The sequence below is a fragment of the Enhydra lutris genome, unplaced genomic scaffold (assembly GCF_002288905.1).
Source record: "Enhydra lutris kenyoni isolate GAN:26980312 unplaced genomic scaffold, ASM228890v2 scaffoldscaffold6, whole genome shotgun sequence".
In the NCBI taxonomy this organism is placed as follows: Eukaryota; Metazoa; Chordata; class Mammalia; order Carnivora; family Mustelidae; genus Enhydra; species Enhydra lutris.
Genome location: NW_019154090.1, coordinates 25,150,734 through 25,165,636, shown reverse-complemented (window position 1 = coordinate 25,165,636; position 14,903 = coordinate 25,150,734). Strand labels below are relative to the sequence as shown.

Here is a 14,903-nt window from a genome sequence, read left to right as displayed (position 1 = left end):
TTCTGGCAGAAGTGAGGAGAAGGTTTATGGGTTTCCAAGGCCTGGGTCTTCAACAAACAGGTAGTGACAGAGAACAAATCAGTGGTTGCCAGTGGGTGGGGGGAGAGTGTGACAATAAAAGGGCAGCGTGGGGGTATGTGGGGCGTGATGGAACCCTTCTATATCCTGATTATTATGACAGCTACGTGAAACTATACGCATATTAAGTCACAGAACTACACATCAAAGGGGGAAAAGCCAATTTTCCTAGATCAATTTTTTTTTAAACCTGGGTTTTTTCATTTCAAAACTCAGAGCATAAATTAGCATATATATGAATTGAAGCAAGATTTCTTGCTCCCAAAACTAGAACATTCTCCATGTTAGACTGAGGGAGTGTGCAAGTCCAAGAGACACTGAAGAGAACATAGTTCTAGTGGATTCTAAAAAGTGTCCGGTGCCCTTGCTACTCCCCAGGCAAAACTTGGCAGGAGAGGAGGGACATCAGAAATCCCAAGTCGGTGTACTGGATTCATGAATGGAGGGCACCTGTGCCCATGTCCCCTACCAGAGCCACAAGAGGTGACAAGACCCCAGGGAGAGAATGTTAACTGGAGGGTCTAGGTAGGTCCAGGGAGATGGGCTGGGGTGGACCCCCACAGTGCTGCCTGAGGCTCAAAGGAATTTAGAAACAGCAGAACAATTCTGAGTATCAAACAGGGAGTAAGAAGTAAATGTTAAATCTAAGGGAGCCTTTTGGACAGGAAGGAAGCACACTGTCTTGGCAATAAAGAGGGGGCCAGACGGCATGGGGAAGTCTCTCCATTTCCAGCCAAAATAGTGATAGAGCAGCCTCCTTTAGATGCTTTAATACCAATGAAGCCCTTGGGACAGAATTAAAACCCCAGAGAAAAGCGGGGAAGCTTCTGCTACCCAGCAAACTGGTATTTGAAATGGTAACTAAGCTACAGATACATGAGAAAGAAAAACATAGACACTTAAGATTATGAACCAAGATTCACACCTGCTCCCAGACCTCATCCCGCCACAGCCCAGACAGGTAGATAGCATCCTCCCGTTGTGCAGATGGAGAAACTGAAGTTCAAGGGATTAGCTCTACTTGCCCGGGTCACGGGATCTGAATCAGGGCGATTCAGATTGGCCATCCCTTGACCCATCCCCTCTCTGCCATAATACATGAGCACTGGCTTCAAACCAGTGGCTGTTGACTGTCCAGAAATTAGCGGCACGAACTTTAATCAGTCCCTCGACGTACTGACCTCAGTTTCCCCACAAAGATAGTAACAATCTGAGCCAACCCACGAGAGTTGTACCAAGAGAACAAAAAATGAGACCCCCCTGAGGATGGCTGACGACACACAAGCTAGAGTCTAGAGAGTCTAGAGAGTGATTCAATGGGTAAGTGAGTTCAGAGCCATGGCACAAGCCCGTTGAAGACACCAGCCAGGCTCTGCCAGGAAGGAAAGCAGTTCCAGGGAGTTCCTGGCACGAGGGAGGGCAGCGTGGCTCACTGATTACACGGGCATAAGACACAGAGGTGAGTCCTGACTCCACCATTCACTTCCTGTGCATCCCTGGGAAGATGTCCGCCTCTCTGAACCTCAGTCTTCTCATCTGATCTTTGGGGGGCCACAATAGCAGCCCCTCCTGACAAGGATGAGGTTCAGGTAGGGAGAGCACCTGGCATGTAGTAGGCGCTCAATAAATATGCACCTCCTGCTCCTCTTCCTGCTTTTACTCATAAGGTGTTAGGTTTAGCTGCTCTCTCCAGGCTCAGATCTTGACCTCTCTGTGTCTCAATGGTTTCATCTGCAAAATGGATTCAAAGGCCCCAGAGTGGGACAAATGGCTCATTAATTACTTCACTTAGGGAAGGGAAGAAGGAAGGGTAAAGGTAGAGACCAGGATGCCATAGCATCCTTCTGGCCTGGCAACCTGCACAAATTTTGCCAGGGTATAAATGTGAAATTTCATGGGATCATGACATGCAGGAAAGCAAAATTGGCAATGAGTGTACAGAAGGTGTCTTCACGTCCCGGCACAGTGATTCACATGCAGTGTGAAGGCCTTGGCCTTGGCCCCAGGCCTACTGTGCGCACCTGGATGTGTCTACTTGCACCACAAGCCTCAGTTTTCCCCTTGTAAAAGAGGGGTGCTCGTTCCCAGCCCACACCCCTGGGAGGATTCCTGAGAATGCCATCTGTGGAAAGCAAAGCCGGGCCGGCATTCGGCAAGAGCTCAGTAAGTGTTGGCCGTTGACAATGTTTCACTGTGATTGTCCGACATGAGAAGTTCCTGCCCCATCCTGTGTCTTTGGGCATTCACCCCGCTGTGCCTCTGGGTCCTGCTCAGCAATTCCTCCCACCCAGGGTTCTGACGAGGATGGGCAACCCCCTGCAAGTGACTGTCCTGCAAGATACCCCCGATGTAGGAAAGTCAGTGGCAGTCTGAATCTTGGGAGCCAGAATCCTCCAAATGGAGAAAAAGAACTGGACCAGGGATAGTAAAGAGCCTCAGTACGAGACCAAGGCCCATTCCCAGGCTCCTGAGAGCCGCCTCTCCCCGTATGCTGAACATGATCTACGAGGCCGCCTCGGAGCATGGGCCCCCCGCCTCAGCCGGGCTCAGGAAACCATGAAGTCTTGAGTAACATCCCCATCTCAAGTTTTTCTCTGTTTACCTTGTCCATCAAGTGGCTTACTGTCCCACCTACTAATGTGATTGGCAATTATTTACTTTGGAGAGCCCTGAAAGACACCAGATCGCAGAATTCTGAATTATCTGGAAACCCATCACCCGATCGCACATTTCCTGATCTGCACACTATAAAAGACGCTAGCTCCTCAGCAGAAGCAATCAGGAGAGGGTGGAGGTGTGCAAGAGACCCACCAGGACCTCTGAGAAGCCCGGGTGAGACTGCCTGTCCCGTGCCTGCTCCGCTGCCCCGGGTGGTAGGGCTGCTGAGCTTGTTGCTTCGGGGTGGGCACATTTAGGATCGCTCATTGGGGGTCTTTTTCAGACGAATTTTTGGGGGAATGGGAAAGGTCATTCACTCCACCTCCCTGAAAGATCAGTGCTGTGGATATAAGGTTTAAATGTAGAAATGTAGAAAAGGGGATTTCATGGGGATGGGGAGCATGTGGTGGCAGGTGCAGACTGCCAAGATCCCATGTTAGGGTTTTCTCGTGAGCATGCTCTTCGTACCCTAAACCCCAGCCTCTACGGCAGGAGTTTTAACTTGAGGTTGCCATTGTGGATTCAGACGATCATCCACAAACCTCCTAAAATCCACCCCGTTTTGTACATTTTGACGCATTTTTCTGGGAGAGGGTCCTTAGCTTCCACTGCACTCATAAAAGATCTGTTTCCGAAAGGAGATTCAGAGAACACGGTCTAAGTTTACCTTCCAGGGAGGCCACAACTGGCTCTTTGTACCAAAAAGCCCTTTTGATTCCAGCCAGCCACAGCAATGACAGTGGGGCTTTGGCTGAACCAGCCAGTTGATGGAATTTTGCCCAAAGAAGCTTTCAGCACCTTTGCTGGCTGCCTAATAGGCCTAGGAGAGGGTTGGTGACACCTGGGAGGGAACAGTGCAAAAGACTGCCAGATGTCAGAGGTTGCCCCCAAATTTTGTTCAGGTTAGTTTGAGGGAGAAGAGAAAGGTATAGAAAAGACAGCGTGCATGTCTGGAGGGGTCAGAGACTTATCTCCAACAACTCTGCCATCACGTTGCTGTATGACCTTGGGAAAGTCACTACGCCTCTGTGGCTCCCTGATTCTCCTTATGCAATGAGGACTTTGAATGGCCCCAGGATTTCTCCAGCATTGGTCTGGATGAGATGGTGGCTATGGCCATCTGACCTCTAATATTCTGTGATTTAAAAGGGCTTCCACAAACCATCACAAGCTAGACCCAGGCCAAAAGACTTGATGGGGAAAATGGCCAGCCAGTTCTGTCCCTCAGCCTTTTCATTTGCTTTGTCTGAAGAGTGAAAACTAGCAGCAATGATTCAGGCCATCACAAGCAAGTCCAGATGAATGGAGAATAGATGTGATGGTGACTTCATTTAAACAGAGGCCTCTGGGTCAGACAGATCTAGCTTCAGATGCTATCCCGACTGTGTGCTTACAATCTTGGGGAAAGTCCCCTAAACTCTCTAGACTGCCCTTTCTCATCTGTGCAGTGCAGGTGATGAGTGCCCACATCTTAGGGGGCAGTTACAGCGAAATCAGTTACTGAGCATGGAGTGCTCAGCCTGATGCCTGCCCAGGGGAAATGCTGACCAGCGTCAGCTATTGCCGTTCACTCCCTGGAGTTCTGGAAGTTGGGGGCAGATGGTGGATGAATTCCCCTCTGACAGCCGTGCTACGCTGGACCCACCATTCTGTCCACAGATACCAAGAGAGATGTTTCAAATTGGGGGCCTCATTGTCTTCTGTGGGCTGCTGGCCCAGACCACAGCCCTGCTGGACACCCTGCCCTTGCCCCTGGATCCGACCCTGCTTTTGGAGGGGACTCCAGCCCAGGACCTAAGTCCCATAGGTCTTGCTGGAAGCTTAACAGATGGTAAGTGAGAATCTGTGACAACCTCTTTCAGGGATGTGTGTCTGTCCAACTGTTCAGTGTGGGGAGGGAGGCAGGGATGATTGGGGGAGAGGGGTTTTATCAGAATTACCAGATTTGACCCCAAAGGATCCACCCCTACACCCATTTTTAGCCCTCAGCACTGGCCTGCTCTCTGAGGGTCTGTTGGGCATTCTCGAAAACCTTCCACTCTTGAACATCCTGAAGACTGGAGGAGGCACTTCTGGTGGCCTGCTGGGGGGCCTGCTTGGGAAAGTGACTTCAGTTGTCCCCCTCCTGAACAAAATCATTGAGTGAGTAGTCATAGGCCTTGGTCGCCACCCCACCAGAGAATCTCTGATGGAGATCTGGGAGCCCCAAACAGTGGACCTGGAGGAGGGAGAGGGGTGGTCTGATCAAGAGGCCAGGACTCAGTGTGAGACCCTTCCCACAGCCTAGCAAGGAACACCAATGCTCCCAAACCAGTGACTGCCCCCAGTCCTGAAGCCTATCTTGGGTCCCCAGCATCATCTATAATCTTCATGACAACCCTTTAAGGTATAATTAATAATCTCCAATTTACAGATGGCAAACTGAAGCACAGAACAGTGCCTGTGCTCATACAACTAAAGCAACACAGAACCAGGGACCAAACTCTAATTTACTTAAGTCCAAAGCCAAGGCCTTTCCACTGCACCGTGGTAATTCTGTTCTCACCTGTGGAGAGCATAGGTGGTCTCTGATGTAAGCAAAGATCTGTAAGCTACTCTCCTCAAGGACATTCTCAATGTAATGGCCAGTGAACGGTCTGATGTGGGGCTTCCCATGAGACACCTGAGAGCTTCCTAAGCAAGTAGCAATAACGGGAAGCTTGATGCCAGAGAGCTGGCAAAGCCTGGGTCCTTGATAGGCTGGATCAAAGCCATTTCCAAGACTCCCACCCACCCAGGTGCTTGCCCCTGACTTGATGACAGACAGATGGCCTTGAGTTTGATTTCCAAATGGACCATGTACCTGTGGGGTGACAGGGCACAGGGCACTCGGTCTCTCTGGGCTTGGTTTCTCCATCTGTAAAATGGAGATCATGGCACCCACAGAGAAAAACTGTTGAGAGGACTGGAAGCAATGTAATCACCTGGCACATTGAGGTCAGCTCACGGAAGAGGCTTGCTTCCGTCTTCTCTCCATGCTCTCCCACTTCCTCCTCCTCGATCTCCTTGGTAACCATTGTTGACTGACCGGCCTCTGAACGTTATGGCAGGATAAGGGATTCCTACCCATAAATGTCTGTGAGGGACTTACTCCACTTGCCCATACCTCATCCACGCATCCACTTATCCATCCATCCATCCATCCATCCATCCATCTAATCCATTACTCTCCCATGCATCTGCCTACCCGCTCATCCCTCCCCAACGTCAACCAGTATGGAGGAGGCCCCTTTTGTGTAAGACTCTGAGCTGGCATGCAGCATGCAAATTTAAGCCAGACACAGCCTCCATCTTGGAATACCTCGGGGACTTGAGATGGGGAGAGGGCCATGGTGTGTCAGGAACTGACGTGGTGCAGAGGCTGGGAAGCACTGCTGTTTGTTGCCGCAAGATGCCCTTCCTGTCCCCCCACCCTCCCCACCTCATGGGTAGCTCCTCCTCTGGGATGAGTAAGTACACTTGGGTTAAAGATGGTTTCTAAGCTTGGGGCTGAAGGAACTACTATTCCTCCCTCCAATGTTGCTCTGCGGACAGTATGAAGATCACTAATCCCCAGCTGCTGGAACTAGGCCTTGTGCAGAGCCCAGATGGTCATCGTCTCTATGTCACCATCCCTCTGGGCATAACCCTCAATGTGAACACGTGAGTGGGCCCCAAGGGGGATGGGGGGGTGGCTCACCAGAGGAGACCCTGGTAACTGTGGGTAGCCACAAGGGCAATGGGGCGGTGTGGGGGGGGTGCTGGAGTCTGAGAGACATGAGCCTTCAGCTCAGATGCAGACACAGCAAACTCTCCTCTGCAGGCCCCTGGCCGGACGTCTGTTAAAGCTGGCTGTGAAACTAAGCATCACCGCACAAGTGCTAGCTGTGAAAAACGAAGAGGGGAAAATTCACCTGGTTCTTGGTGACTGCACTCACTCCCCCGGGAGCCTGCAAATCTCCTTGCTTAATGGGTGAGACCAGAGGGCTGGCTTCTCCTGCCCAGAAACAATATCAGCAGGAGGATGGATGGCTGCTGGGAAGATGGAATGATGGGAGTATACATGAGGGGGAGGACGGAAGGGTGGGAAGATGAATAGGAGGGAGGGAAGATGAATGGATGGATGGATGGATGGATGGATGGATGGATGGATGGATGGATGGATGGGTAAATAGCCACTTATCTCTTCTTAGCCTGGGCTGACCAATTTTGTGCTCGTAGGCCATAAAAAGATCTGAGTTCAAGCCTAATGACCAGAGGGGCATGTGGAAAGGTGGAGCGGTTCTTGTGTGAACTTGGACAGGGCTTCCCCAGCGAGAGTCTCAGCTCTCTCAGACACCTGTAATACGGAGCTACGCTGCAGTTCTTGAGTGAATCCGCTAGGATAATAGTTGTGAAAGTCCTCTGTCCCAGTATGAGGGAAAATAGCTCTGTAGCCTCCCTGGATTCCTTATTTCAGTTAGCCTGTCACAGGGCAGAATAAGTCATGCACGAGACATCGGAGTCCTCCCACCATGGTTAACGTTTACTAAACATATATATTGTGTTTCACGCATATCATCTCGAGTCCTCATGACAACTACATACCAAGCATTGTTCATCCATTTATAGATTCTACAAAGTCTCCCTGAATACCCACTGTATACTGGAACTAAGTGTTTATGCTACACATACCCACAGTGGGCACTGCTGTGTAGGGCGCCACTCCCTTTGGACAGGCCCCTTCCGGTTCGCCTGCACAAGGGTGTGGGTAGACAAGGCCCTATTTCAGTCACTTAGCATTGAGACCAATGTGGGCATAGTAGCCCCTCTGAAGGCCTCTCCACACCAACCCTAGGCCTCTGCACCGCCCGCTGGATTTTCTCTTTCAGATTTGCTCCCCTCCCTGTTCAAGGCCTTGTCAATGGTGTCGGCAGCATCTTGAACCAAGTCCTTCCTGGGCTAGTACAGGGCGAGGTGAGTGGGTAAACATGGCAGCTCCTGATCCTTGGGTCTCAGAGCTTCTCGGGCTGAAAGAAGCCCCTGAAGTAAGACAATCTGAACCCCTCAGCTTGATATGTATATTCCATCCCTCAGTCCATCTGTCCACTGATTCATCTACCCATGTTTCTTCTTTCCAACCTTCAAAATGCCTCCATTGGGTCCTGCTCTGGGCCAGGCCCTGTGCATGGCCACATTACAGCTGAAATGGCTTGGCCCTGGCCCCCAGAAGTTCCCAAAAGGCTGTAGACAGGCGCTCTTCCAGCCTAGACTTGGGTGCCTCCGACACCCAACCCAGAAACACACCCCTCCCGGAGCAGCCCACCCTATTTAGAAACAGGCGTCACATCCCACAGCAAACACTGGCTCCGTGTGAGACTGGGCACTGAACATACATGCCTTCCACTTCTCCTTCCACCTGTGTGAATGTATAAGTGTCCATCTGTGACACTGCTTCCAACCAAACTCTCTCAGCCACAGAAGAATGACAGAAATTCTCCCCCAAAGAATCCATCCTGGGGTTGCCGCTCCCAGAGCCACCCTCCAGGTACCACTTTGCCAATGCCTCTCTCTGCCCCTGGCTCAGGTGTGCCCTCTGGTCAACGAGGTTCTCAGTCAGCTGGATGTCACCTTGGTGCATTCCATTGCTGGTAAGTCCCCTATCCCGAGGCCTCACTCCCTTTTCAGAAGCAGTGATTTCCCCCAAGGAACTCTGTCCCTGCACACTGTAGGAAAGAACTAGATCCTTCCAGTCTCAGCTCTCCCCATTTCAGGGTTCTTTTTTGCCTTGAACTATCCAGATAATGTTGAGGGCTGGGCCCTGCCTTCCCCCCGCCACATCAGCCCTGACACTGAGAGCAGCGGAGCTGGCTGGTGGAAGGAGGTCCTGCCCTGCCAAGCTTCACCTAAGATTGGTTGGACCACCCGAGTTCCCGTTCCCCAGCCCCCAGCTCAGGGGAAGTGTGGGACATCCCTCAACTCCTGCACCCTGAGATCACCACTCTGGTCTGCACTTTCCAGACTTACTGATCCATGGGCTGGAATTTGTCATCAAGGTCTAAGCCTTCCAGGAGGGACCCAGCGTCTGTTGAACTGGTGAGTGCTGTTCCCCAGGATTTGGGTGTTCTCCTCCTGGCAGGAAGCAGCGGAGGGCTTGGGACAGTGACATCTGAAGAGAGAGATTAACAGCCACACAGACAGGCACAGAGAGACACATGAAGAAGTCTACGGAAATGCTAACAGAGGTGGAGACACAGGCAGCACCCCACGTAGCTACAAAGAGAACACACATGACTGTGGACACACACACACACACACACACACACACACACACAAGGGACATGTGGATACAAAGACACACACTCAAACATATGCACAACAAGCTCCCTGGCCCAGGCCTGGGGTCCCCTTGGGGCTGAGACAAGCCCCCCCACCTCCCAGCCTGAGGTCTCAGCCCCCTCCCCTTCCTCTGGAGGGCAGGTTTGATGATGCGCCAATACCAGTAAGAGTCAGTGACCTTGAGTCTCCATTCTGATCGGGGCTTCTCCCAACAGAACCATTTCCTGCGGCTCAATCCACTCTTCTCAGCTGCTGAGGGCTCACGGGAGGCAGACCCATGTCCTGGACAGTGACACGGCCACTATTTGGGGACCAGAGCAGCCTTCTCTCCAAGGAAACTGCTCTCCCCCACTCCGCCACCAGGCATGTGTTGCAGCCCACCTTCCTCACCAAATAAAGTTGCTCTTTCTCTGCACCGGGGGCCCTGTCATTCTTCACCATCATTCGAGGGCTAATGTTTTGGAAAGAGCCCTGGCCTGGGTGGCTGGGGCCAGTGAACCGAGTTCGGACCTTACACTGTAGAACCTTATGGTCTTAAGCTGGACGAGGAGATGTTCAGACGAGTAGGCGTTTCGGACTGCTCTGGGGTGCCTAGGAGGGGTGGACAAGGGGTTGGGGGTAAATGTGACCTTCCAGGCAGAGATGATGACATAAGTCCACCACATAAGGAGTGAAATGGCAGATCTGAGAGTTGTTCAGGAGTGGGCCTGGGCGTGGGTGAGGGAGCAGGTGAGGTGTGGGTTGCTGTCCATGTCGCAGGTGGGGGAGCCTCAAGGTAACTGGGGATGTGGGAGGATGAGCTAACTCTGGCAGGAAGATGATGCCTTCAGCTGTGGCCGTGCTGCATGGAAGTGCCTGGGAGCCCCAGGGGAGACATCCAGGAATCCGATGGATAAAGAGGTCATCCGCCACTCCTCTTTGGCTCACTGGCATCCAGTCATACTGACTTCTTTTCTGTTTTCTCAGCAAGAGGATGAGAAAGATGACAAACAGGAAGTGTAGGAGGAAGGACAAATGGGTCCAAGACATAAGAGTAGACACAGAGAAGGGTCGCTGGAGAAGCGTATAATAAGGTTATTGGTGCCAGGGGTGAGAGTCCTATTTTTGGAGGAAGATGCCTGATTTTGGGGGGAGACAAAGGGATGAAAGGAAGTTGAGACTGAATGCAAATAAGATTTATGAAAAATTGGAGACAAGAATAAAGAGCAGAGCTACCCAAACTGGGAGAGGTTGTTCCCTCAAATAAAAAACTAAATATGCTATCATTGTTTGAGGCCCTTAAAAGATTAGCCCCACCATTTCACTCCACAGATGAGAGCACTGAGGCCTTGACATATGTATGTGAATGATTTGCACAAGTTACAGTATGACAAAAAGATACATCAAGGACTGAAACATCCCAGACGTCACAGAAAACCTTGTCCCTTGTGTTCTGGGAGAACCCACTGACCTTGTGAGAATGAGCAGATTCAGGCTGGTGTTTCTCAACCCCCATCAAACATCTCTCATCGTGTCCAGACCGACCACTGTCCCCACCTCCTGTGGTCACTGGCCAACCTGGCATTGTGGGAAGACAGTCCTACAATTCAGAACTGGGAGGTTTATTGTAGGAAACCAGCACCTGTGTTCTGGTGAGAGGGAGGGAAGGAAGCATCTTCCACGTTCACAGAAGTGGAATATCTTTGGGCTCAGGATGAATAGTTATATTTCATAAGCAGCTGAATGGTCATTGTGAATGTCTGTCTACCTAGTCGGTGACCTGAAGCACAGAAGGGCCTTCCAGACTGGAAACTAACAATTAGGACATGACTGGGTTTGAACAGAGTCTAGGCATGAGTTACTCTCAAGTCCTTTCTTGGGACTTAGGCCAGGCATTAGGTCAATACTGAGCATCCCCCTTGGCTGAGGTCCAAGAATCAAGCTGAATAGGGACAGGGCACACATGCCTTGTACCGTCAGCCCGGGTCCTGCTGCCCTCTGACCGTGGCACCCAACTGCCTTCCTGTTGGGACACACATCCACTGCTCGTCTCTGAAAACTATTTTCCCACTGCTCCCCTGGACTTCTTCCTATAGCCTAAGAGGGGTCTTTCCCCTCTGCCAACAACTTCAATTTCTAACTAACTAACCTAAATACAAAATAGTCTGACAGGAAGCCAGGTCAATCAGAACAGATTCATGGCTTTTAACTAATGACAACATTTTGACATTTTAAAAACTTTCTAGAAGGATGTCAGTGATAACGGCACATGAAAGACCTCTGAAAATTCTCTCCTACAGGAAAGCAATGAGAAAACTACCCCCCCAAAAACTGTTAGAAACAGCTTTTCCAAAACTCTCAAAATTCACCAAAGGCTTGCAACCATCTGGGGTGAGCTTATTCAGTAAAAACTGCTGAATCTTGGTAAGAACAGTGAGGTTTGTGGTGTTTTAATTTACCTTAGTCCCATCTCCCACTCTCCACAGAAGACTTGAAAACCCAAAGCCCACAATCTTAGTGAAAATCAGTAGCCTGGAAGCCTCTGGAGACAGGCAGAAGAGTACTGGAACAACTTCAGAGCCTCATTCCCAGAATACTGTCATGATTTGATCTGCCTTGTTAGTTTCCTGGAAGATCTTACTCTCCAGGCTGTCCTGACTTTGGACTCAGAGTTCACCCAGCAGAAACAGCCTCTTCCCCAAGGACATTTGTCAAAATGATAGACAGATCTTAAGACTGCGAGTTTCTAACTCTCCAGCCAGTCTACACTCAAGCTTCGGCAATTTGTCATAATTACACTTGAGGTGTTCCTACCCAGCAGCCCCTGCTTCCGGTAAGCTGATCTTGGCTGTAATTCTATGTGTTCACCTATCTCTCTAGACCTGCAGATGGCAGTTTGCCCTATGACCTCAGTTCTCTGATAGGCCTAAGAGAGTTGCTGATTGTCCATGCTGAGCTCTTTTCTTGTTATGAGGATGGGAGTGACAACCTCCAAGCTCTTTACATGTTGGTGCTGAAAAGGGAAGTCTGGTTTTTTTTATAGTTTTTACCAGTTATATTTGTTTCCCTAGAGGATGAGCCCCCAGAGCGCCATCTGGAAAGTGAGACTTGGTTGAAAGTTGTCAACCACTATTCCTTCAAATTTATTTCCCGCATAATTCTCCTCTCATTCTGAGACTCTCACGGCATGGATGTAGATCTCTCATTATAGACCCACTGGTCCCTGTTCATTTCTTTCAGCTGTTCTTCTTCCCCTTACTCAGACTGGATCCATCTCCAATGTGTTGTTGCACCAGACACTTTTAACGTTATGTTATGAGACTCTGGATCTTGCTTAAATCCTACAGAGAATGGGGGGTGGGGGTTGGCTTAGCGTGCAAATGACCCAGTTAGATTCAGGCTAAGCCAGTTAGGTTCAAGTTCTAACCTGCCTTCTGCAGGCTGTGTTTTTAAACAGGGGATTTCTGCTACTGTCTTTACTCTTAGGGGCCCCAGTTCCTGCTTTTTGGATCAGAAAGAGAGGACTTCTCTTGGAGCTTTTTGTATTCACACCTGTGCACAAAGTTCCATGCTTCACACTGCCTTTGAGTCCAGGATGAAAGATATGGGAGGGATAAAAACCCAGGAGACTCACCTGTGGATCACTCATTCTTTCAGTGATGACTTCCTTCCTCGGTCCACCTGCCACCATTCATTGTTCAGACGCCTCAGAGAGCCCCCCTCCCCCATTCACTGTGTCCAGGCTTTTAGTTTCATTCCACAGGAAAGACAAGTAGAGGAAGCTTCCTCCATCCGCTTCAACTCTCCAATCTGCCAAACACGATGGCTTATGGCAGATGATGGTGGGCTATCAGTAACTTGACCAAGTGCCCTCCTGGTCACAGCAGCTTTACTAGAACAGTGGAATGCAGCCTCTGGTACTCGGTATGTAGTTATTTATCTGGAAAATGTGTTCTTCTCAGTCCTCATCAGATAACCACTTAGGAGGCGATTTGCGCTCACTTGGGATGGACGATGGAATACAATCAGTCTTGCCCCTGCTCTCTGTCACAAAATATAGTCTGAAGGGGTCCTCTCATGTTCATGTTCTTGCTACTATTTCTGTGTCGGTTACACCCCAAGATTAAGTGGCTTAAATAGCAGTATTCATTTCATGATGTTCCGTGGTTTCCGTGGGTCAGAAACTCAGGAAGGCTCAGGGTGAAGCCCAGGCTCGTATTCTCTGCAATTGCAGCTTTACTTGTAGTCACTTCTTTAACCCTCCACACAACCCTTTGAGGGAGGTACGGTCATGACTGGCTTCCACTGACAGAGGCACAGAGAAGCTGAATAAAATCCCTGAAGTCACCAGCTAGGACAGGTGGGGCTGGGGCAGGAGCAAGGCAGCCAGACCCACAGAAGGGAGATCAGCGGAGCCACACTCGGTCCCCATCTACCTCCTCCTCCCACACCCCACTCCACTCCCCAGCACGATCCCACGGCCCCCACAGGCATTGCAAGGAGAGATGGAAAGAGCAACAGCGGACTCATGTTGAGCCCCAACTCTGTGCCAGGCTCTGCTCCAAGCATTCGTTGTAGATTAATTTCATTAATCCAATAGCCCTGGAGGGCCATGTTATTATTGCCAAACTTCACAGATGCAAAGCCTGAGACACAGAGATGGAGTCACCTGCCCAAGGACACACAGCTGGTAAGCGTGGAGCCAGGATTCAAACTCAGGCTGTCTAGTTCTGAGGCTCTGTCTTGTCTCTAGAGAAATTCACCTACAGCCCTTGGGGAGAAGAAGTAGCGCACCCCCCCACCACCGCTAAAGAAGCATCAAAGAATTTCTGGGAGACAATTTTTTTTAATTTTTTGATTTTTTTATAAACATATAAGGTATTTTTATCCCCAGGGGTACAGGTCTGTGAATCACCAGGTTTACACACTTCACAGCACTCACCATAGCACATACCCTCCCCAACGTCCATTGTAGGGAGACAATTTAAAGTGGGACATTGAATAAAGGTAATGGTGGCTCCTATGCGGCAGAAGTTGTAGAGGTGAAATGTGAGTGACTGGAATCTAGGGAGCTTGGGGACCCGTCCTGCAGCACCTGACTAGCCTGGCTGCTGGATCCCCTGAAGTCCCCAGGATCCTAGCCTTGCGCCAGCGCTCACACGTCCTGTGACCACTAGGAGGCGCTGCTGCAAGGCAAGCCAGCGGTCACCCTGAAGCTGTAACATTTACTCAGCACCTTGCTAAACCCTTTCAACGCAACATCTTATTTAATCCTCACAGAGATGAAACCTCTAAGGCTCAAGATCACAGAGCTTATGACCAGTGGATCCAAGATTTGAATCCCAGAATTCAAACTCTAGAGCCCAGGTCCTTTGCCAAGGGTTGCAAATTCACCAAGACTCCAGCCAAATCTGGTATATTGTTTTTCATTTTAATTTTAAATTACTTCAGATGCTGGTTGATTTTTCCTCCAACTGAGTGCGACTGTGAATGCATTCACCATTTCCCCCAACCCTGTCACACCAAACCTTCCTATGCTATTGAATGTGTGATCCCTAAAGTAGGGTTGCCAGATTTACCAATAAAAATACACTAGACACCCAGTTAAGCTTGAATTTCAGATAAACAAAGAATTATTTTTTTAAAGATTTTATTTATTTATTTGACAGACAGAGATCACAAGTAGGCAGAGAGGCAGGCAGAGAGAGAAGGGGAAGCAGGCTCCCGCTGAGCAGAGAGCCCAATGCGGGGCTCGATCCCAGGACCCTGGGATCATGACCTGAACCCAACGCAGAGGCTTTAACCCAATGAGCCACCCAGGCGCCCCTACAAAGAATTATTTTTATAAGCAA

At 50.0% G+C, this 14,903-nt stretch overlaps 1 protein-coding gene across 1 annotated transcript; it reads left to right on the top strand.

Annotated features, from left to right (window-relative positions):
• The first annotated feature begins 4,407 nt into the window (after nt 1-4,407).
• Nucleotides 4,408-9,487, top strand: LOC111141747 (BPI fold containing family A member 1). Its single transcript, XM_022494543.1, has 8 exons — nt 4,408-4,567; nt 4,719-4,878; nt 6,310-6,417; nt 6,578-6,727; nt 7,626-7,710; nt 8,321-8,384; nt 8,755-8,829; nt 9,322-9,487. Exons 1-7 carry the CDS (start codon nt 4,408-4,410, stop codon nt 8,793-8,795), a joined length of 768 nt encoding a protein of 255 aa, XP_022350251.1. The 3' UTR covers nt 8,796-8,829; nt 9,322-9,487.
• Nucleotides 9,488-14,903: the final 5,416 nt, after the last annotated feature.

Excerpts from the sequence above, each read along its gene's own strand:
- LOC111141747 (XM_022494543.1), top strand. The coding sequence starts at position 4,408 with ATGTTTCAAATTGGGGGCCTCATTGTCTTCTGTGGGCTGCTGGCCCAG. Across the intron at positions 6,418-6,577 it reads ATAACCCTCAATGTGAACAC|GCCCCTGGCCGGACGTCTGT; the intron begins GTGAGTGGGCCC and ends TCTCCTCTGCAG. Across the intron at positions 7,711-8,320 it reads CTGGGCTAGTACAGGGCGAG|GTGTGCCCTCTGGTCAACGA; the intron begins GTGAGTGGGTAA and ends CCCCTGGCTCAG.